Source organism: Cryptomeria japonica, chromosome 1 (assembly GCF_030272615.1).
Source record: "Cryptomeria japonica chromosome 1, Sugi_1.0, whole genome shotgun sequence".
Classification (NCBI taxonomy): domain Eukaryota; kingdom Viridiplantae; phylum Streptophyta; class Pinopsida; order Cupressales; family Cupressaceae; genus Cryptomeria; species Cryptomeria japonica.
The window spans coordinates 104,185,501-104,208,605 of NC_081405.1; the positions used below are offsets into that span (position 1 = coordinate 104,185,501).

Sequence of the window (23,105 nt, forward strand, 5' to 3'; positions counted from 1 at the left end):
TCTACTCAATTGCAAGACCCCTTTAATAAATAATAGGGTGAAGAATACATAAGGTTCACATCATTTACATCCTGCTATCAAGGTGTACATAAACAATTAATATATACGACCACATCGGTCCAATAGATACATGAATGATCCCATAATAGGAAAAGGATCCAACTGAACATGATAAGAAGCAATTACAAAAGATCAACTTAAGCACCTGCGAAACTAAGTCTTCACAACCCATCATAAGCAACCCATGGTCTAACATGAATATTAGGTTCTCACAAGGGCATAAATAACAAGGTACGACTCCACAACAATGCTCCTATCAAAGACAACACAAACAACACACTAGCAAACATAAGGGACAAGTGTCATCACATAACTTGGTATGGTTACCATGGTAGGCCTCCATAGGTTCTAGCCCCATCTACTAGGTTACCCTGGAAACCTATCCCGAACCTCTGGCCCATCCATGTCCCATGTGGACCCGACACATCCTTTCGTGAAGACAAGGTTGATGGTTTGCCATTTCAGACCTTCTCATTGCATGTTGAATCTGTACTAGCACCCATCCCATGCGTGAGGCACAATTATCTTACTTAGTGTTTTCATTAACTAAACTCTCTAATATGTTATTAGGTTATCACTTATTTAGACATACTTTCGATGGGTTACCCTGCAACCACTTTGGGTGTGGCCCCCACTCAAAAGCCACTTTCCCATATGACACTTAGACCATAAACATATGAAACTCCTAAATCAAGGAATACACCAGGACAAGATTACGGAGTTCAATACGGTAGGAATACCCACTTGGCCAAACAAGTCTTCAAATGAGGTGCATTGACTGATGGTACTTTGACTAGAGACATGACCAACTATGGTCAACCACATACCAACATTTCAACACTCGCATAAAGGACATGACTGGATACAAAACCATCACATGAAAATAGTCAATACTCGAGATCAAGGACATAAGCAGGTACCCAAATCAACATATGACAATATCCAACAATCACAATCAAGGACTTATCATTTCTTAAGCAAATGCGAAAACAAAAAATTAAACATGCATAGGCATAAATTGGAAATGACAATCTTCCTCCATATCGTTTAAACATTAAAGATGATCCAGTTTTCTAATTGTTCTAATTTGATTGTGAATTGTCTACCTTGTCTAGGTACATGTCGCTCATGGTTTACTAACTCACTATAGCTTGTTTTGCATCATAAATTAATTTAAATGCTTCATCATGAGTTTTCAAACCAAAATCTCATTAATATAAATATAGTATACGCAAAACACACAATGTTATAAAATCAAATATTTATTAATCACTAAATTATGATATTTATTTTTCCAAATAAAACATCATTCCATATTGGGTCGAAAACAATTTCTCTAAACTTATCTTTTCCATAACTAAGTTACACTTTTTAGATTAAGGAAATATACATTTAAAGAAACTAAAAATAGATAAACATTTCCCAAATTAACAAAATATTTCCTTGCGTATATTTCAAATATACAAACTTATATATATATATATATATATATATATATATATATATATATATATATCCTTTAATCAATAAATTAGAATTTGAATATCAATTAATGTATATTTACTACTATGCATTCAATTAATAATAAGCTAATCATCAATTATTATTTAATGACTTGAATTAAATAATAATTAAAACTTTATTTAAAATATAAATATTATTATATTAATATTTTTTTTTTAACAACAAAAAATACAAAAACATAAACAATGGGGTACCCACGTGGGCCCCCTTCCTTTTCCCAAGGGACCCCCTTGGTAGCACACGCTACCATTGGTAGTGTTGCTACCAAATGGTAGCAGGTCGCTACCTTTGGTAGCGTTGCTACCAATGGGTAGCAGCCGCTACCTTTGGTAGCCTTGCTACCTTCCCGCGTGCTGGGATTTTCTGCCACGTGGGGAGGGTTTGTATATATATTTTAAAAAAATTTTTTAACTTTTAAAGATATAAAAACCACAGTTCAATACAGAGTCTCAGACTGAGACTTAAATAATAAAAAATGAATTTCCAGAATTCATGGTTTTCACATGTATAAAATTTTTAAATGATCAGAACTAAAATAGGCAAATTTTCTCAACTAAATATCATATTTGGGCAAAAAGAATAATTTCTCACACATTTATTCAACCAACCTGCCAAAACCCAAACTAATTTCCAATTTTAAACTTAATTATGAAAACATTCAATGGAGTTTTAACAGAGTTTTATCAAGAACAACCAACCCCAATATTTGTTTTTTTTGAAAATCAATCTGAGGAACCAAAATTAAATCTGGAGGTTGGGAAAGAAGCAAGGAGGGTTTAAGTTTGTGATTTAACTACCACTTCCATTTTCCACAAAAAAATAAGAGATTATCAACAAACACAACCAAATTTCTTCCGAAAACCAAACAATCTCTATTAAACAAAGAAATCAAAGAGATAAACAAGAATCCTACCTCATTTAGCAATCTTGGGAAAGATTTGATGAAGACCCCAACCTGCAAGCTCAAGAAATCCTTCTTCCCCCAAATGCCCAAAAACTTCATTCCCTAAAAATAATTCTTAAAAAATAATCCTCTTAAAAATATTTTCCAAACCTAGGTTAAATGGAAAAATCTTTGGCCAAAAATTCTTTTTTTTTTTAAATTTAAAATATTTTTTTTAAATAAAATAAAAAATCATTCTTTTCAAACAAAGCAAATATGCAACAACTTGCTTTTCTTCTAAAATTGATTTTCTTAATTTAATTGAAACCAACATTTCTATTTCCAAAATGCCAAGGAGGATAAAATATTTCTATTTTCGAATAAAATTTAATCTTTCCTTTCAAAATGCATAAACTGAATAAATTCATCATTTAAATTTAACCATTTAAATCGAACTTGCTACAAACAGGAATTGAGCAATTCTAATTAATGATTAATCACACAAGAAGGGGTCCTATTTAATTTAGTCCCTTAATTACTAATGTAAATAAACACATTTAATCAAATTAAATACTTAGGATTAAATACATAATTTTACCGCACGCAAAACACGCAACCCAAGAAAGCCAAACAGACACACGACCCGCATACCCAACCCAAGGGAAAGCTGACAGAGATTGACGACGCTCACTTGATAACGACTAGGGTAAAATGAGGGTCTTACGACTACCTAATCCAATCTCTTAGGACCAAAGAGGTACACTCAAACCTGTGAATCCAAGTGGAGATGAACCTCGTACCTATGTAGTATTGTACCTGCAATCTCTTGCAACCATGAGTTGCACATGCATACATATATATATTTAATGAAAGTGTTAGCCCGAGATTAATAACATGAATCAGGAAAGCAAATAAAATTACATAAGAATCGATGCGAAAGCACATTTACAAGTACACACAATTATCATAATATTTGACTATAATATTACATCATGGTAAATCAACCAAGGTCAAATCGGGATTAGAATCTGATTAAGGCAGGGGTACTACACGATGAGCCCTAGGTGGACATCACCAAATCATTCATATTCACACCAATAGATGGAGAGGATAGAGAACGCCTTTTCTCACATAGACCAAGGTATTGAGGTTGCGATGGCATTACTATTTTCAAGGAGAATGAGCATTATGGAAATTTTTTTGAGAGATCGAGAATGATGTGGTATTGGCCAATGCAACTTTTGGACTACAAACATCATTGGGAACATAGAGAAAGCTTACATGTGTGATCTAGTAACTAAACATTAATCACCTGTCTCATCTACAAATATGAGTGGATTCACACTAACATGGTTGGATGAAAGGTGACATTATGGTGTGAACATGTGAAGATGTGGCTATCAAATTTTGGTGACACGTAGCTCAATGCTATTTATTCTCCTCAACGACTATGGGTGACTCGCACATATTAAATTGAGAGACATTAAATCTACCACCAACTGTGGACACACCCATTAGGCTTGTCTGTAGTAAATGTGAAATGCCATTTTTGGGGGAAGTCTCTGAGAAGAGACTCAAAACCATCCTTAACTCCACCTATTTGCTTGGTCATCAATGCAGTGGAGACAATCTTGAGGATGAGTTTTTGAGGCGTGCCGCATGCATAGGGTCAACACTGATATATCCACCGTGTTTCTAGCGACAATCCTAGACATGAGGGAAATGAAGGTGGGGGTAAAAATCCTATGCCATAATGTATTTGAGAACCCTTATCTTGGGGAAATTGACGACATCCTAGAGAATGTGGACGAGGAGAAGGGGATCCCTCTCCCTCAAGACTATTATATGGTTCGTAGGAAGGGGAAGGAGGTGAAAAAGTTGCCTCTAGTCAACACCTCATAGTAGAAAATGTTTGAAGAAAGGAAGCCGACCATATCTAGAAATGTGGTTTTCTTGAAAAAATTAATGGGAATTACGTTGAATTATGTGGTGAATTGACAAAGAACTATCTGCAAAATGAGGGCTTAGAGAGCGAGGAGGAGGAGACAAAATTTGACACTATGATAAAAGAGGAGATGACAGAGGGCAGTGAAGAAGATGACCCCTCTCACATTACAAAATTGCTAGCCCATGCTAACTGCGACCCATAATGCCCAATAAAAGATTGTGTCGAGGAAAGGTGGATGATGAAAGAACCATAATAACCCCGAGTTTGCTTTCCTTATGTTTGTCTTTGTTTGTTGTAATATGGTAATGAAGGTGGTAATGCCTTAGTCTAGGACTATCAAAATCAATTGTATGTCCATTTGATGCTCTCTAGTGTCACCATTTTGGCTATGTAAGGGTAGATAGGAGAATAGTTACACCATAGGTGTCAATTTTGTACTTATTAGTCATGCAAATCTTGGTCTTTGGCAGTGTTGTGACATTTTCACACATCGCCCCATTCCAAATGGGGACCCCCTACTTTTTAGGCCCTCTTGGTCTTTTAGCTTGCGTTTTTGGGGTCTTTTCACAGCGGTCTCGTCAATCTCTCCACTTTGCAGATGTTCGGGGGTCAGTTAGAGTTGATCTGCTTCTTTGTCGAGCGAGTTCTATGAAGTCTGTGGCCTGTTTTGTCCCTTTTTAGGGTTTTTGCCTTCTGTCCTAGATTTTAGGGGTTTTTGTTAGGGTTTTGGGAATACTGAACATACAACTAGAATTAGGAACCTCCCAGTAAAATTTGAGCCCAAACGGAGCAACTTTCTCCCTATTTTTAAGGGATTTTTTCGGGTCTCAGAATGTCGTCATTTTGCCAAAAATCAAACTTACCATTTTTAGTAATTTCTATTTTTAGTAAGTTTCTATTTCTAGTAAGTCATTCCTGCACCATGTCTAGGGGTCTAACGCTGACATTTTGAATGTTTCTATTTTTGGAAAGTCAGTACTAGCAGGGTCAGTCAAATAAGGCGACAAGGATCAGACGTTCATAGACATTTCTAATTCCGAAAAGTCGGACACCAGATAGAGAAAGCCAGAAATTGATCAAGTGCTGGAAGCCTATGCCTAAAATGGAAAGCTCAGAAATTCACCAAGGTTCAGGAAGTCATTCCAAAAGTGCAAAGGGGTCAAATTGTCCTAGCTCTGGAAAATCGAACTACAAATTCCATGAATCCATGGCATAGTGAAAATTCCGCCCAAGGATGCAGTTGGGTGCCAAAATGGGTCAAGCAAGGATTGATGGACAAATTCCATGAATCCATGGCATAGTGAAAATTCCGCCCAAGGATGCACTTGGGCGCCAAAATGGGTCAGGCAAGGATAGATGGACAAATTCCATGAATCCATGACATAGTGAAAATTCCGCCCAAGGATGCAGTTGGGTGCCAAAATGGGTCAGGCAAGGATAGATGGACAAATTCCATGAATCCATGGCATAGTGAAAATTCCGCCCAAGGATGCAGTTGGGTGCCAAAATGGGTTAGGCAAGGATAGATGGACAAATTCCATGAATCCACGACATAGTGAAAATTCCGCCCAAGGGAGTGATTGGGCGCCAAAATGGGCATTCCATGGAAGGTGTAAAAAAGTGAAAATTCCAAGGCACAGTGAATTCAACGCCCAAGCTAAAAAGTTGAAATTTTGACTAAGTGTTTGAAATTTCTTCCTTCAGGACATAGTTATTGGCAATCATGAAAATTGGCTAAGGTATGAAGAATTTCCTTCCTCAGGGTAAGGAACAAATTTCTTTCCAAAGGAGAATTCCTCCACAACATGGAATCACATCCAATGATAAATTGAAGATAAAATTTCTAAGGCAAGGAAGGAATCAGGGATGAACTAAACAATAAATTTCCCCCCCGAGGGAGAAATTTGAAAAATCCATTCGCGGGCATCAAATCACATCCAAATTTCAAAAGTTTTACAGATTTGGATTCATAGGAGAATTCTCTTCCTCTTGGAATTGAAACCCTAATTTGTGCAAAATTCCTAAAAATTAGGAGATGTTGAAAAATCATTGAAAATATTTTCCAGAGCAAGGCAAGTTTAAAAACTTCAAGAAAATACTTCAAGAGTCAGAGATTCTCCCTCTTGAAGTTTTTCTCTTTCCAGGGTTTTTTCCACCAAGTGGCAGCCGAGTCAACAAACGCTGAATTAATGAAGTATCTCTCTGCATGCAGCTGTCACATTTATGGCATTATGACATATTCCTTCTGCATGCAACCGTCACATTCAGAAGATGATGGTGCATTTATGGCATCATGGGCGATTTTTGCATGAGGGTAAATTCATTGCATAGTGGGTACTTCTAGAATGTAATTAATTGTAATGGGATGGAATTAATTGTATATGGGCATGATGGGTTATTAATTATTGATTCCCGCCTTGTTGCATCTTGAGTGGGGAATCTTTTCGAGAAAACCCTAATTAGGGTTTGCATGTAATCATTGCCTAGGGCCTATATAAAGGGGTGACCCCCTCATTTGTAAGGGGAGGGAGCTTTGCATGAAATTTTTGTGATAAGTTTTTGAGAAAATGAGAGTGAAACATTGTTCTCTGATGGTGTCCAGTTAAATTATTTTTTCAAAGCTTGCATGGTTTCACCTTCCTCGGTTAGATTAGAAATAGTAAAGTGCTTTGATTTCAATGGAGAATGTAATGGTGTCTAACGAATTTCCATGGTTCATACTTTTTGCATCTTGTTGATTGTAAGTTGCAATGTAAAGTTAGTTTGAGCCCCCTAAATTCGTGCTAAGTTCGATTATGGATAGTCGTTTGGATTGCACCATTTTGGGTATTCAAATGTACTTTCTCGATTTGAAAATCCTCTAGCATCCCCATAAGATTGCACCGGTTCTTGCGGAGTTGTAGTTAAACTTGGCGAAGCAGAGCTTGGTTTATTTGGAATTTGTCCACCAGAGCACTATTCATTGTTATCACTGCTCTTAGGAGTAGATTTAGATCCTTCTGAACCCTTTCCCTTTTACTTTCAGTTCATTTTAGTCCGTTCGAAGCAGCAGCATCGCAAAATTGCCATATCCAATGATGGAGTTCCAGCCACAACAAAGAAGTGAAAGAATGTTGCAAACGTAAGGGCTTGGATTACCAACAATCACATCAGCCAACTGATTCACGTCCGTAGCATAAAGGAACCTTGGAGTCGATTGTTTGAACTTTCTGCAATCTTAGCATGCAATCGTACTTTGATCAAGAGAGGGTGAAGTGACCATTAGGCAATTTTATTCTGTGTTTGACGTTGTCATAAAAAAACACATCAACAAAATTGGCGCTAGAAGGAGGGCTGAACGTGAATAGTTCCAGATCTTGTCGATTCATATTTGAGGAGATAATCTTAATCTTATTTTACCCTCCTCCACAACCAACAAAATTGGCACTAGAAGGAGGGCTGAATACGCGAGTTCTAAATTCTATCATTTCAAATTTGTAGAGGTTATCTTGAGCCATTTTTTTCACCCTCCTCCCACACACCAACAAAATTGGCGCTAGAAGGAGGGCATGAACATCAAATCATTCATTTTCACTAGTGAATAAATTCAAGCTGGGCGGAACCAGTATGAGCTTTCAAGTCCAGAATCAGAGATATGTTAGATCTCTTATATGTCAGAAAAATCCAAAAGAATCAGAAAATTGAAAATTAAAATAAAAATAAAAAATTCTCAATGGAGCAAGAAGTTGATATCCTTCAACTTTGGTGGAGACTGAATGCGCAGTTACATCCACGGAGTTTGTTTGAATTCGCATCAAGGAATAGCTATAGAATTCATAAGACTGGTGGACACAATGAGATGCATTGTTCAACATTTCTGTCAAGGATGGAATTAGCCTTGCACGAAAAAATTTCCTTTTCAAAAGTACATGAGCCCATTGTACTGGCAAAAGTAGAACCCGAGGCTTCAATTGGTGAAAGTGAATTTTTTATGAGGTTCAAGGAGATGGTTATGAAAGGTTTAAGTATTGAGAAAGACTTGTGCGTAGAGGGAATCTTGCTCCCATGTTGGTGTAGGATCCACAATACCACTCATTTTGAAGTCACATGTCCATCATACAGGGAAGCTATTCACCAAGCTAAGATGCAAATAGAGTTGGAAGAATTGGCAAAGATGTACACTATAGAAAAGTGGCGAAATGCTCACCTTCAACCAATTGACTTAGCATAAAATAAAGAAGGTATTACTGCAACATCTTGTAGTGAAGAAAACACAATTGAGTGAGACAATCAACACAATCCTGTCAAGAGAAAATTTGCGTACCTTATGCCAAGGAAAGGAACACCAACTAAAGTGGAGGTTGAAAAAGAAATGGAATATGTTCAAACAAATGCAAGCAATGTTTCCACAATCAAGAAAGAAGAGATGTTTCTTGATGAAGAAGTCAATTTGTGCATGCTCCAAATGGAAGAAATGATAAGCAGCCCAAGGCGGGAAGGAATATGTGATAGTCAGTGAGCCGCTGAGATGGAAGTAGAGTATGAAATGCAGGTCGGGTCAATGCTTAAACCTCTACTCAAGATCCAAGAAGAATTGTTAAAAGAAATTGAGATACGTGAGATGCCAATTGAGGAACAAGTTGTCCTGGTGAAGAATGAAGAGCAATTCGGGTTGGGGCTCAACTCGTTATCAAAGATTCAAAAGGAGCTAGCGGTTGAAATATTCCATGTTTCCAAGTTTCCATTTGAGTCTAGATTTCACCACCGCATGCCTACTGAAGACTGAAATTCCAAGTTACATGTGGTGGATGCCAGTGGAATGATACACCACCAACTTCGACCTCTTGATGAAGCAGTAGATGATATGTGAGAATTCTTGCCCACGCATGAAAAGCACCAGGTTGTCTCTTTCCTTGCTCCTGAATTTGAAAGTTATGAATTTGATTATGGAAGTCTAGGAAGAAGAACTTATTTATGGATTGATCATGGTCCCGACGAGTTGCCACAATTGATAATCTTTCCTGAAGTCTTGCTTGAGTTTGAGATTTGTATTGTGAAAGATTACTTTTCTGAGTTTAAAGATGAATTTGCAAGGTTTCGAACCATGACTAATGCCATGTTGCTCCTGCACATCTTGAGAAATCATGTTAGGAGTTGTTGTATATGGTGAAAATGGAAACAACAATATTGAAAGACTAAATGAATTCAACCACAAAACCCTAGCCTAACAACAACAAAGATCCACCATAACATATGAAGATTACCTAAGACAATGCAAATCAAATGAAATCACAAAGATTATACCATCGCATGTCCAATAGGGTTTGGATCTTCATTCTTCCTATCTCCATTGATCTTGCTTGATATATTTGCTCTCAGATTTTATATGTGCACAAGAGCTCAACAAAGAACGAAAATGTGGTTGCAAGTAGGCTTGATTGCATATGATAGTTCGAATGCTAGAAGACTTGATTAGAATGCATAGGTGAGGGTTGATAATGAAGGAAGCATCTCCTTATATATAAGACACTATAAGAAATGGAAGGATAAGATTGAGAGGTGTAAAAGAGGTCGGCTATGATTAGAGGGTAGGTAAAAGAAATAAGAAAATAATGAGAGGGTAGGTAGTGTAGGAATTAAGAGATGAATGACATGTGTCATGTGTAGAAAAGGCTAATGAATTAATTAAATAAATAAAGATTCATTTAATTAATAGAGGAAGTGGGATCAATTAAATAAATAAAATATTTATTTAATTTAGGAAAAGGATAATTTAAATAAATAAAGGTATTTATTTAAATGAGAAATAAGGCTAGAAGAGGATAAATGAATTAATTAAATAAATAAAGATTTATTTAATTAATAGAAGACTTGGGCTAAAAATAATTAAATAAATAAAGATATTTATTTAATTAGACAGGACAATTTTAGGTGTCTACATTTTGCCCCTCTTTGAGACAATGTAGCTTGTCGCATTGTTTCAAAGAAGATAATATGAACTGATACAAAGTTGCCCCAAGATGGGAATGATATGCCCCCTCGAGAGATTGGATGGAAATATCTGAAAAGATCGCATACAATCTCTCGATAAGAGAGAAAGGCTAGAATGGACTGACTGGATGGAGTGACAGAGTCACGGGACAAAGAAGACTGGCACGGAAGACTAGGGTTAGGGTAGTCTATAAGATAGACCACGAGGGGAAAACATCCTCATTGTCATCCACACATCCAAGAGATCAGAGTGCAAAGAGAACAAAGAGCAGTCAGCAGTCAATAGTGATAGCATTGGTGCACAGATTTGATCGCGTTTGCCGATTTCAAAGGATAAATGAATTAATTAAATAAATAAAGATTTATTTAATTAATAGAAGAATTGGGCTCAAATAATTAAATAAATAAAATATTTATTTAATTAGACATGACAATTTTAGGTGTCTACATTTTGCCCCTCTTTGAGACAATGCAGCTTGTCGTGTTGTTTCAAAGAAGATAAGATGAACTAATACAAAGTTGCCCCAAGATGGGAATAATATGCCCCCTTGAGAGATTGGATGAAAATGTCTGAAAAGATCACAGACAATCTCTCGATAAGAAAGAAAGGCTAGAATGGACTGATCGGATAAAGTGACAGAGTCACGGGATAAAGAAGACTGACTCGGGAAATGAGGGCTAGGGCTAGGGCTAGGGCTAGAGCAGACTATAACATAGACAACGAGGGGAATACATCCTCATTGTCATCCACACCTCCAAGAGATCAGAGTGCAGAGAGAGAATAGAGCAGCAACAGTCACCAGCAATGGCAATGGTGCATAGATTCGATCGCGTTCGCCGATTTTAGAGGCCAACAGATGCAGGAGAGTCGATGAGTACCACAAAACCTCCTTGTACTTTTTCGCAATAAATGTTGTCATGAATGCATGCTAGGTAGTGCAATAAATGGGCTTTAGGTATGTCAAACAATGTGCAGAAAACGCTGAGGCGCGTCTGTGTTGGTGTCAGGCGTGTCTAGGTTGGCTAGGCGCATCTGTGTTTGTGCCAGGCGCGTCTATGCCAAAAAAGACGTTTGTGTCAAATGCGAGCGCGTCTGCATTGTGCAGACATGTTTGTGCTATGTGGGCATGTTTGTGCTATGTGGGCACGTCTGTATATGGTGAAAATGGAAACAACAATATTGAAAGACTAAATGAATTCAACCACAAAACCCTAGCCTAACAACAACAAAGATCCAGCATAACATATGAAGATTACCTAAGACAATGCAAATCAAATGAAATCACAAAGATTATACCATCACATGTCCAATAGGGTTTGGATCTCCATTCTTCCTATCTCCATTGATCTTGCTTGATATATTTGCTCTCAGATTTTATATGTGCACAAGAGCTCAACAAAGAATGAAGATGTGGTTGCAAGTAGGCTTGATTGCATATGATAGTTTGAATGCTAGAAGACTTGATTAGAATGCATAGGTGAGGGTTGATAATGAAGGAAGCATCTCCTTATATAGAAGACAATATAAGAAATGGAAGGATAAGATTGAGGGGTGTAAAAGAGGTCGGCTATGATTAAAGGGTGGGTAAAAGAAATAAGAAAATAATGAGAGGGTAGGTAGTGTAGGAATTAAGAGATGAATGACATGTGTCATGGGTAGAAAAGGCTAAATAATTAATTAAATAAATAAAGATTCATTTAATTAATAGAGGAAGTGGGATCAATTAAATAAATAAAATATTTATTTAATTTAGGAAAAGGATAATTTAAATAAATAAAGGTATTTACTTAAATGAGAAATAAGGCTAGAAGAGGATAAATGAATTAATTAAATAAATAAAGATTTATTTAATTAATATAAGACTTAAACTAAAAATAATTAAATAATTAAAGATATTTATTTAATTAGACAGGACAATTTTAGGTGTCTACAGTTGTATATACTTAGGTCTTGTGAGTATTGTCCGTTCGAAATTTTTGTTTTTATTAGATTAGGTTTCCTTTTTGTTTGTTTTGTTTGTTTTCCTGCTGGTTTTTGGGGTTTTTGGCTTCTTTTGTTTTGTTTTTCTTTCTTGTTTGTTTCCCTGATGGTTTTGGTTTTTTGGTTTTTGGTTTCCAGCCTTTGGTGCTGGTGTCCCTTGAGCTTGTCCACTCAAGTGGTTTTGCTTGGTTTAGGGGTTTTGGAGTGGCCTAAATTGTTTGGAGTTCCTGTTTGTGGGTGGGGTGATGATGTTGTTTTCCATGCCTAGTCAATTTCTCTAAGTCATTCAGATCTCTTAGGAGAAGTTATGGTTGGTAAAAACTTCACATCTTGCTTCAACGCCACTGGAATCTCCAAACCCATAGTAGGTTTCATTGCCTACGAGCCAAAGGAATTGATAGAAATGAAATGAAATAGCAAAATAAAGAAAAGATGAAAAAATGAAAGAATTATCAAAATATTGGCTTTAGGGAATGTGCAAATAACTCCATCGAGGCTATGGACGCCTGGCTGACAGTGGAACAATATTCGTGGAATTCCAGAGACAAACTCGTCGAATCTATGGACGCTTGACTGGCAATGAGGCAATGTCCCAGATGCTTTTGAAGTATAGATACCTTTTAGCCTGCCATGACTAATTCTAGGAGTTTGGATGGTCTTGTGAGATAGAATTAATGCATATGCACACAATTATGCAATATCAGATGAATGTGCTTTAATCTGCATTTTTCCCTAAAGTGTTTTTCAACACTTCACCCGTGGATTGGATTTTATCTTTGAAATGTTCGGGAACATTTATTCAGGTGGGGGCTAGATGTTGTGACGTTTTCACACATCGCCCCATTCCAAATGGGGACCCCCTACTTTTTAGGCCCTCCCGGTCTTTTGGCTTGCATTTTTTGGGGTTTTTTCGCAGTGGTCTCGTCAATCTCTTCACTTTGCGGATGTTCGGGGGTCAGTTAGAGTTGATCTGCTTCTCTGTCGAGCGAGTTCTATGAAGTCTAGGGCTTGTTTTATCCCTTTTTAGGGTTTCTGACTTCTGTCTTAGATCTTAGGGGTTTTGTTAGGGTTTTGGGAAAACTGAACATACAACTAGAATTAGGACCCTTCAAGGAACCTCCCAGTAAAATTTGAGCCCAAATAGAGCAACTTTCTATATTTAGAAAGTCCCTATTTTTTAGGGATTTTTTCGAGTCCCGAAATGTCGTCATTTTGCCAAAAATCAAACTTACTATTTTTAGTAAGTTTCTATTTATAGTAAGTCATTCCCACATCCTGTCTAGGGGTCTAACGCTGACATTTTGAATGTTTCTATTTTTGGAAAGTCAGTACTAGCAGGGTTAGTCAAATAAGGTGACAAGGATCAGACGTTCGCAAACATTTCTAATTCTAGAAAGTCAGACAATGGACAGAGAAAGCCAGAAATTGATCAAGTGCTGGAGGCCTATGCCTGAAATGGAAAGCTCAGAAATTCACCAAGGTTCAGGAAGTCATTCCAAAATTGCAAAGGGGTCAAATTGTCCTAGGTTTGGAAAATCGAACTACAAATTCCATGAATCCATGACATAGTGAAAATTCTGCCCAAGGATGCAGTTGGGCGCCAAAATGGGTCAGGCAAGGATAGATGGACAATTCCATGAATCCATGGCATAGTGAAAATTCTGCCCAAGGATGCAGTTGGGCACCAAAATAGGTCAGGCAAGGATAGATGGACAAATTCCATGAATCCATGACATAGTGAAAATTCGCCCAAGGATGCAGTTGGGTGCCAAAATGGGTCAGGCAAGGATAGATGGACAAATTCCATGAATCCATGGCATAGTGAAAATTTCGCCCAAGGGAGTGATTGGGCGCCAAAATGGGCATTCCATGGAAGGTGTAAAAAAGTGAAAATTCCAAGGCACGGTGAATTCAACGCCCAGGCTAAAAAGTTGAAATTTTGCCTGAGGCATGGAATCTGAGGGGTCAAGGAGGAATAGAAAATAAAATTCCCCTCGGTCAAATTTTTGAATTTGCTAATTTTTAGACACCGAATCTCGTCGGAATGAGGAAATTGTTATAGATTCAAAATCATGGCAAAATTCTCCATCCACTGAACCTGGATCCTAAATTTTAGAAGGATCCCTAAAAAAAGGGATGTTGAAAAGAGGACATGGACAATTCACAAAACAATGAATTGCTTCCTAAGGAGGAATTTCTGCCCCAGCCTTGTGGAGGGCGCCAAAATGAAGAGTGCATGGAGAAATAGGCAAATTGCAAGAGTCCTTGACCAAGGCATTTTAGCACCCAAGTGAGAGAAGGAGCGCCAGATAGAGGGATGCAAGGAATCCATGGAATTGAAAGAATTCCCCACCAAGTGTAAAATGCCACCTAGGAACACAAGAGTGCGCTAAAATGATCTTCTCATGGACAGTGTACAAAGAGATGAATTCCTTCATCGGGAAAGAATTGCACCCAAGAAGAAGAAATTCCAGGAAAGGTGAAAAATTTACTAAGTGTTTGAAATTTCTTCCTTCAGGACATAGTTCTTGGAAATCATGAAAATTGGCTAAGGTATGAAGAATTTCCTTCCTTAGGGTAAGGAACAAAATTTCTTTCTAAAGGAAAATTCCTCCACAACAAGAAATCACATCCGAGGATGAATTGAAAATAAAATTTCTAAGGCAAGGAAGGAATTAGGGATGAACTAAAGAAGAAATTCCCCCCCCCAGGGGAAAATTTCTCCACAAATAAATCTTTGGTGGTGTCAATCTCAACCAAATTGCATCAAATCACATCCAAATTTCAAAAGTTTTACAGATTTGGATTCGTAGGAGAATTCTCTTCCTCCTGGGCTTGAAACCCTAATTTGTGCAAAATTCCTAAAAAATAGGAGATGTTGAAAAATCATTGAAAATCTTTTCCAAAGCAAGGCAAGTTCAAAAACTTCAAGAAAATACTTCTAGAGTCATAGATTCTCCCTCTTGAAGTTTTTCTCTTTCCAGGGTTTTTCCACCAAGTGGCAGCCGAGTCAACAGACGCTAAATTAATGAAGCATCTCTCTGCATGCAACCGTCACATTTATGGCATTATGACATATCCCTTCTGCATGCAGCTGTCACATTCAGAAGATGATAGTGCATTTATGGCATCATGGGTGATTTTTGCATGAGGGTACATTCATTGCATAGTGGGTACTTCTGGAATGTAATTAATTGTAATGGGATGGAATTAATTGTAGATGGGCATGATGGGTTATTAATTATTGATTCCCACCTTATTGCATCTTGAGTGGGGAATCTTTTAGGGAAAACCCTAATTAGGGTTTGCATGTAATCATGGCCCAGGGCCTATATAAACGGGTGACCCCCTCATTTGTAAGGGGAGGGAGCTTTGCATGAAATTGTTGCGATAAGTTTTTGAGAAAATGATAGTGAAACATTGTTTTCTGATGGTGTCCACTTAAATTATTTTTTCAAAGCTTGCATGGTTTCACCTTCCTCAATTAGATTAGAAATAGTAAAGTGCTTTGATTTCAATGGAGAATGTAATGGTGTCTGATGAATTTCCATGGTTCATACTTTCTGCATCTTGCTGATTGTAAGTTGCAATGTAAAGTTAGTCTGAGCCCCCTAAATTCTTGCTAAGTTCGATTGTGGATAGTCGTTTGGATTGCGCCATTTTGGGTATTCAAATGTACTTTCTCGATTTGAAAATCCTCTAGCATCCCCAGAAGATTGCACTGGTTCTTGCGGAGTTGTAGTTAAACTTGGCGAAGCAGAGCTTGGTTTATTTGGAATTTGTCCACCGGAGCACTATTCATTGTTATCACTACTCTTAGGAGTAGATTTAGATCGTTCTGAACCCTTTCCCTTTCCCTTTTAGTTCATTTTAGTCCATTCGAAGCAGCAACATCACATAATTGCCATATCTGATGATGGAGTTCCAACCACAACAGAGAAGTGAAAGAACGATGCAAACGTAAGGCCCCTTGGATTACCAACAATCACATCAGCCAATTGAGTCATGTCCGTAGCATAAAGGAACCTTGAAGTCGATTGTTTGAACTTTCTGCAATCTTAGCATGCAATCGTACTTTGATCAAGAGAGGGTGAAGTGACCATTAGGCAACTTTATTATGTGTTTGACATTGTCATAAAAAACACGTCAACAGGTAGCAAGATAGATAAGCAACACGAAATTGAAGATGTATATGTTACTTTTTGATATCAATACAAAGGGTGTTGCCCCATAGCAACTATTAACTTATAAAAAAAAAATCTTCTCAATGGTGAAAGCAAATTGATCATCATGCATAGAGAAGTTGCATAGCTATAGACAAGCACCCTTGTGACCTCTTTCCTTAACAAATCTCAACCAAAAATCCCCAATAAGCATAATGTCCACTTGAATACCATGAATGCTACTCTAAAGATGGTCAAAAGGGCTTGAAATGCAATGCCCTTTGGAGGCCGAGTGCAATCTATCATTAGTTTTCTCTAGTTTTCCTTGATTGTCCCACTCAAATATGCTACCACAAAATAAATAAAAACTTCCCTTCCCATTCATACTTTTGTCATTTTCTCATTCATCGATTTTAGAAGGGTGTACATAGAAGATATCATCAGTCAAACTCATACTTCTAAAGATCTACATTCTAAGTTGACTCCTCTTTGTTTACGGAGTTTGATTTGTTGGCCTCTCAACAAGTGCCACTTCACTCATGCACTCCAATTTGAAACAAAATATAGTCATTTAATCTTTCTTAATTTAAATTAAATGTGTAACATGTAAAGACAATAAAGTTAATATACTTCAAAGGTAATTTTATTTTTTATAACCAAGCCTGTTTCAATTCCAAAAAGTATATTATTTTCTTCACACAAATATATATGAAACAATTTAAATATGATAAAATAAGAGAAAATAAGGGTTGTGACACTTTAGTGCTAAGAGAGATCTCCACAAATAAATCTTTGGTGGTGTCAATCTCAACCAAATTGCGAGCATAAGTGGTATGTAGACAGTTTAAAGAGTCCTCATTGACCCCAAGAAATTTACCCATAGAGTTGCCAATAGGTTCAAAACATGAATCAAACAAAAATTGGAGAGGAAGATTCAAAAGTCTTATCGAGTTTGGAATCACGAAGAAGGATCTAATAGTTGGGTTGAAAGAAGAGTGTCAGGGTTTCAACATAAGTAGATGTTGTTTGCAATTCCATTGGTAGTCACTGAGAATTGTGTGGTAGTTTTGGCTATTATCAAAGGTCACTATGAAAAACCCTCATGCATAGAGATCAATTCAGAGATCGACCTCAAGAATGGGGCATTGTGTGTTTGATACCCACTAATGCAACATTGCTAGGCTCGACCATAATCTTCTAAATATATCGATCAGACCATGCTCCATAAAGAAGGCTTTGTTCTCCCCCATCTCATGCAACATATATCCCCTAGCACAACATTCAATAGGAATATAGTAGGTTGGAGGATCTAAGACCCCAAGAGGAGCTCAGTCTCCAACGTAGGGCGAAATTATTTTCCTCACTCATTTTGCTTGATCCTCGTAGGCAATATTCTCTTTCAATCCTAAGATAGGCCACCCATTCTTTACACAGAACTTCACGAAGATAGAAGACATGCAGTTGGCATTGAAAGCTCTAGGGGATCGACTCTATGTCTTGCCAAAACTATCTTCAAAGACCTCATTAGAGGAGGCATATTTATGATTTCTACACTGCTTAGTATTGCGCCTCACACTAGGGATGAAAGCTTGCCCAAACTTCTATTGTCACCAAGGAGAATGCCTCCCCGAGTGCTAGCCATGGTTGCCCAAGAGAGCCCTAATTGTAGGAGTAGACAAAAGGACATCATGCTTGTATCTTGTGTGTTTTTTTATAAAATTTTCAGCTAGCATTTGATTAACTTTGAGAAAAAACTTCCATTACATTAATAATCATTGTAATAGATAATAATACAATCAATATTAACATTTATGTTGTGTTTTACAAAGGAGGACACTTTACATGACTTGCTTATAATTTGTTTATAGTGGAACTTATCTCAAGCAAATTATCTTAAGTGTGGATTTTATTTGGGATGACATATGCAAAGCTTTCGTGAATGTTCAACAAAGTTTGAGAGAAAGAACAAACACCTTATACTTTGCAAAGAATCAATGCATTAATATCAATAATATGGATGGTACATTAGAAGTGTAAGTACTTATGTTAACTAATATCAATGATATGGAGTGAAAGGGTACTCATCATTGAGATTAGTGTTCTTGAGAGGTGGTGGATGCCATTTTGCTAGGTCATCAAGAGGCAGATATACAAGAGCCCTCAATGAAATGGTCATCGACAAAGAATAGATATAAGCACTACAAATAAGAAAGTCCACTCACATGATCTCACAATAAAATAATTCTATTAGCATTCTAATTAATATTATTTAAAAAAAATATAAAGATTCGAATAGGAAAATAAATTTTCAACCAATCTCAGTAGTAATAAGTATTTTTAAATTTTAAAAAGATTATATGTAAATTTTATGTAAAAATCTAATTATTTTATAATTGATTGAAATGTACAATTACTTCTATTTGCGAAAGAGCAAGTACTAATGTAAACATCAATTCTGTAATCATAAATTCGAATTGCCTCCCACGTGCGTATTGGTTATGGGAAAAGTAACCCGTTCTTTATAACGGACGTGAACTCTTTTTCTGTTATGATTAATTCACTGAGAATATTTGTTTGCGGATGGCCGTGTTCAAACCTCTGCAGATTTTTGTAGCAGGAAAGATAAATCTTCTGGGCGAAGTGGTCAAAAAAATGGTGCCATCATGGAGTAATTCGACATCTCGAAGCTCAATTTCGCCTGATCGATCATCATACAACAGCATTTCAGTAGTTGTTTCTGAGGACGATTCAGATGAGGCCGCCTCGAAAATGAGATTTAAAGTGAAAAGAAAGAGAAGATACGAGCGGCCCAGCTTACAGTTCAGGACTCTCAGAAAGATATGGAAATGCTGGATTCTTTTGCTGCTTCTGCCTGTGGTTGGGCTCTTCTTTTTTGTGCTCATCAAAACCTCGCATCGCCAGAATACATCATCAGGTAAGGAAATCTTTCTAGATTAGGGTTTCAGATTATCTGGTGAAGATGACAGGAGAGGTATATGCATATACACTAGTTCAATTGAAGAATAACAATTTGGATTGGAAAATAGTAAAATGCTGAGAGATTGATGAGAAATTCTTGAAATTACATGATGGATTATTTTATGTTCTTTCTTTTGCTCTGTTTGTTGCAGATATTTTGTCTTCAAATAGAAGCCAAGGACGGATACGCGGCGGGAAAGAAATGGAGAAGGCGGAGAAGGAGGGAGAGAGCAATTTAAATCGTCTGGACATGCCTACACGATCTGTGAATGGCGTTAGAGTGCGTAAGTAGATTTATTGCTTCGGAGTCTGCCCTTACTTGTAATCTTTTTGGAGAAATCAAGTCTCTGGTAGTTATGCCTGCTTGTTGGATTTGTGATCGAGGCTTGTCCAGATTGATAAGAGATTTTTATATTTGGCTTGGTATATCTTGGCGAGGTTGTAAGCTGCATTCAATAATCTGTTGTAGACAACGCTTGTATTTACGATAACCAGTGATAAGGTTTCCAATTTGCCCTACTTTATCATGGGAAACTCAGAAGTTAGGTGGTGGGATTTGAACTTGTTTGCACTACATTTTAAAGATTTGTATTTGGGATGGTGCCTGAAATAAGAGCTGTACAAAAATGCTCGCAATTCTGTTTTAGCCGAGTCCACTTTGATTGAAAGGAACATATAAAATAGAGTATAACACCCGCAAACCTTTTTTTGGTTATAGAAATATCAACAGTAAAAAGATCTGTATATATTTTTCTTTCCAGGCCAAAATAATAGTGTACCCTGCGAAGACTGGTTCTTTCTTTGCCCAAGGTTTTTGTTAGGGGCCAGAATCATATTGTGTCTGACGAAGATTGGTTCTTACTTTTTACACAGGTTTTTTGAGGGAAATAGTGTACGAAGCATTAACAATTGCTGTTTTTTTTTCTCTGTTAGAGTATGGTTTGTTTCCACTCCATGGGGGCAGACGAGGGTCTATTATTTGCATTGTCATACATGCAGATGATCAAATTGTACTTGGGATTTTGATAGTGGAAGAAAATGCAAGGCATTACCAGCCATGTTGAATTGATTTGCCACTTGTGAAAAAATTTCTAGCTTAGTTGTTCTTCTGATTCACCAATAATCAAGAAAATATGAATTCTTTTGTGTGGTTACTGGTTTCTTGAGTTGCTGATCCCATGGGCAATTAGCGGAAAAAATTGATAAATTAATCAACAATGAAAAAGCTGGCAAAAAAGATGAAGTGATGTCAAGAAGCTCAAGATGGCAGATGACTGTGCTTGCACGGGTTAGGGGAAACCCTAGCTGCGTGAACAGATTTCCATTGCTTTTCTGCTGTCTTCTATGCGTGGGGGTTTGGTGAAGGAGGCCAGGGGGGTGGCATTGATAGGAGGGGGTGGTGAGTGCAGGTGCGGCCGTGTGGGGGTTGGCTTTTGCCATATTGGTGTTTGTGGTTTTTGCTTTTCTTTGTCGTTTGGGAGCTCTGCCCTCATCTTTGGGAGGCCTTTGGGTGGTTGTTTTTTGTGCGTGGTGGCCTTGCATGGCTGCCCAAAGAGGCTCTGTTGGTGGATCAAGCATGCTATTCCGAGATACATTGATAGGGAACAGTTCTCCTTTGTGCATGCGAGAGAATCCTATATTTGGCTTGATGGGTTTAGACATGGGAGAACATTCATTTCAAGCTAGAGGTTTTAGACCAATGAAAGTCAATGGTTGCTTGACCAGAGTGATAATAGACCGGTTATTGTGATTCCTCTTGATTCGGTTGAGGAAGATATTGTTTAGTTATCTAATCATGCTCTGATCTATAAGTTCATGGAGATTCAGGTGTCCTTGCCTTTCTTGGAATCTTGGGCTCGATGAACATGGAATCCGGAAGGGGAAATGGATGTGATGTTAGCTGCTAATGGCTATTTTTTGGTAGTATATTCGTGCATAACTGACAAGTTTTCGAAGGGGGACCCTATTTCTATAATCAAGTTTGTCTCTTTATCAAGCCATGGAATGTTGGATTCAATCCTACAGAAGAGCTTTTGTTGTGGGTGAGACTTCCGTGGTTCCCCTTGGAATTCTGGAGAGAGGACATTTTCAATTTAATTGCAATGCAACTTGGTAAGCCAGTAGGTCCTTCACGATAGACGATGGAGAAAAAGGTAATCTCTTATGCCTGCACCTGTGTTGAAATTGATTTGAAAAAGCCTTTACTAGACTCCATAGAAATTCATTTGGGTCCAAACTCTTGGATCCAACTGCTTGATTATGAAACTCTCCCATTTCGTTGTCGGATTTGGCACGAGTATGGGCGTTTGCGACAGATGTGCCCAAAATCTAAACTTGTAGGGATTTCTAGAGGGGGTCGATCAGTTTTCTTCCTAAGCAAGATAAAGGGAAGGCTCCTATTGTTGAAGATAATGAGGGTTTCATTTCGGTTAAAACTCGTAATAAGGGAAGAGGGCAAAAAAGGACCTTTTATGCCAGACAAATTGATGAGGTATTCAATAGGTTTGAGGCTTTGGATGACCTAGACCAATTTGATGGGGCTATTGCTAACATGCCGAGTGGGCAGGATCTCTTGGTTTCAAGAGTTCTTGATAAGGGTCAAGACATTGATAATCAGGTTGGCTCTTAGGAGGATGGTTTAGGGGTGCAAATGGACACGGATGCACCTGTGGGGGCTTTAGGAGAATTGGGGTTAAGTGGAGGCATTGAAATACAGGAGAGGTTAGGATTGGCTTGCCTATGGAGAAAGATTTACAAGGGGGCAGCAAAAGCAGGGATACTTCATCTCTGTTGGGTATTCACCAAAAGATTTTAAAATAAGGGGCCTCTGAGAAAATCTCAAAGATGGGTAGGAAGAAGGACCAATAGAAGGTTAAGCTGGTTGGAGAGACATAGGTGGAATCTGGATTTGTAAAGACCATTGATTCTCCTTATAAAAATGTTTGTCCTCGCTTGGAATTATAAGGGGGTTGAATAGCATCTCTAGACAAAAGGCTATTTGAGAGTTGATTGGTTCTTGCTCTATTGATGTAGTCTTCATTCAGGAAACCAAGTTATCTGTTGATGGTATGCTCAGTAAGGCGTCTAAAGTTTGGCCTAGATGAAATTGTCAATGCAATGGGGCTCATGGTAACTTTGGAGGTATGGCTTTTTGTGGGATTTGCATAGATTGGTCCCTCTTTGGTGGATTTCTAGCAGGTCCTCTATCTCTTTGGTGGCCACATGTTGTGAGACCAAGAAGAATCTCCTTTTAACTAATATCTATGCCCCAACTAATATTATGGGAAAATCCTTGCTTTGGTCACACATTAGGTTTGTCCGTTCTCTCGCCCCTTTATTCCCTTGGATTTTGGCAGGCGACTTCAATGCTATCTCTAGTTTGGAAGAGAAAAGAAGAGGAAACTCTAGGCTTGAGCCTTTTGCGGAGCTTTGAGGAAAAATATTGATTTTCTAAAGGTAGTAGATGTCAAACCTACTAATGGGATGTTTATTTGGAATAATAGATGTGGAGCAAAGGCTATAGTTGAGAGGCTAGATAGATTCCTAGTCTCTTGCTTTTGGATGGAAGATAGTTGGACTACTAGCTCGAAGATTTTA

The 23,105-nt window shown here is 37.6% G+C and overlaps 1 protein-coding gene across 1 annotated transcript in view; it reads left to right on the forward strand.

Annotated features, from left to right (window-relative positions):
- The window catches only part of LOC131040651 (probable hexosyltransferase MUCI70), a 105,196-nt gene that overhangs the window by 51,400 nt on the left and 30,691 nt on the right, over positions 1-23,105 (forward strand). Inside the window, exons 4-5 of the mRNA XM_057973607.2 lie at positions 19,134-19,464; positions 19,661-19,792. Of these exons, the coding sequence (XP_057829590.2) occupies positions 19,134-19,464; positions 19,661-19,792 (463 nt within the window). The remainder of the gene's footprint in view (positions 1-19,133; positions 19,465-19,660; positions 19,793-23,105) is intronic.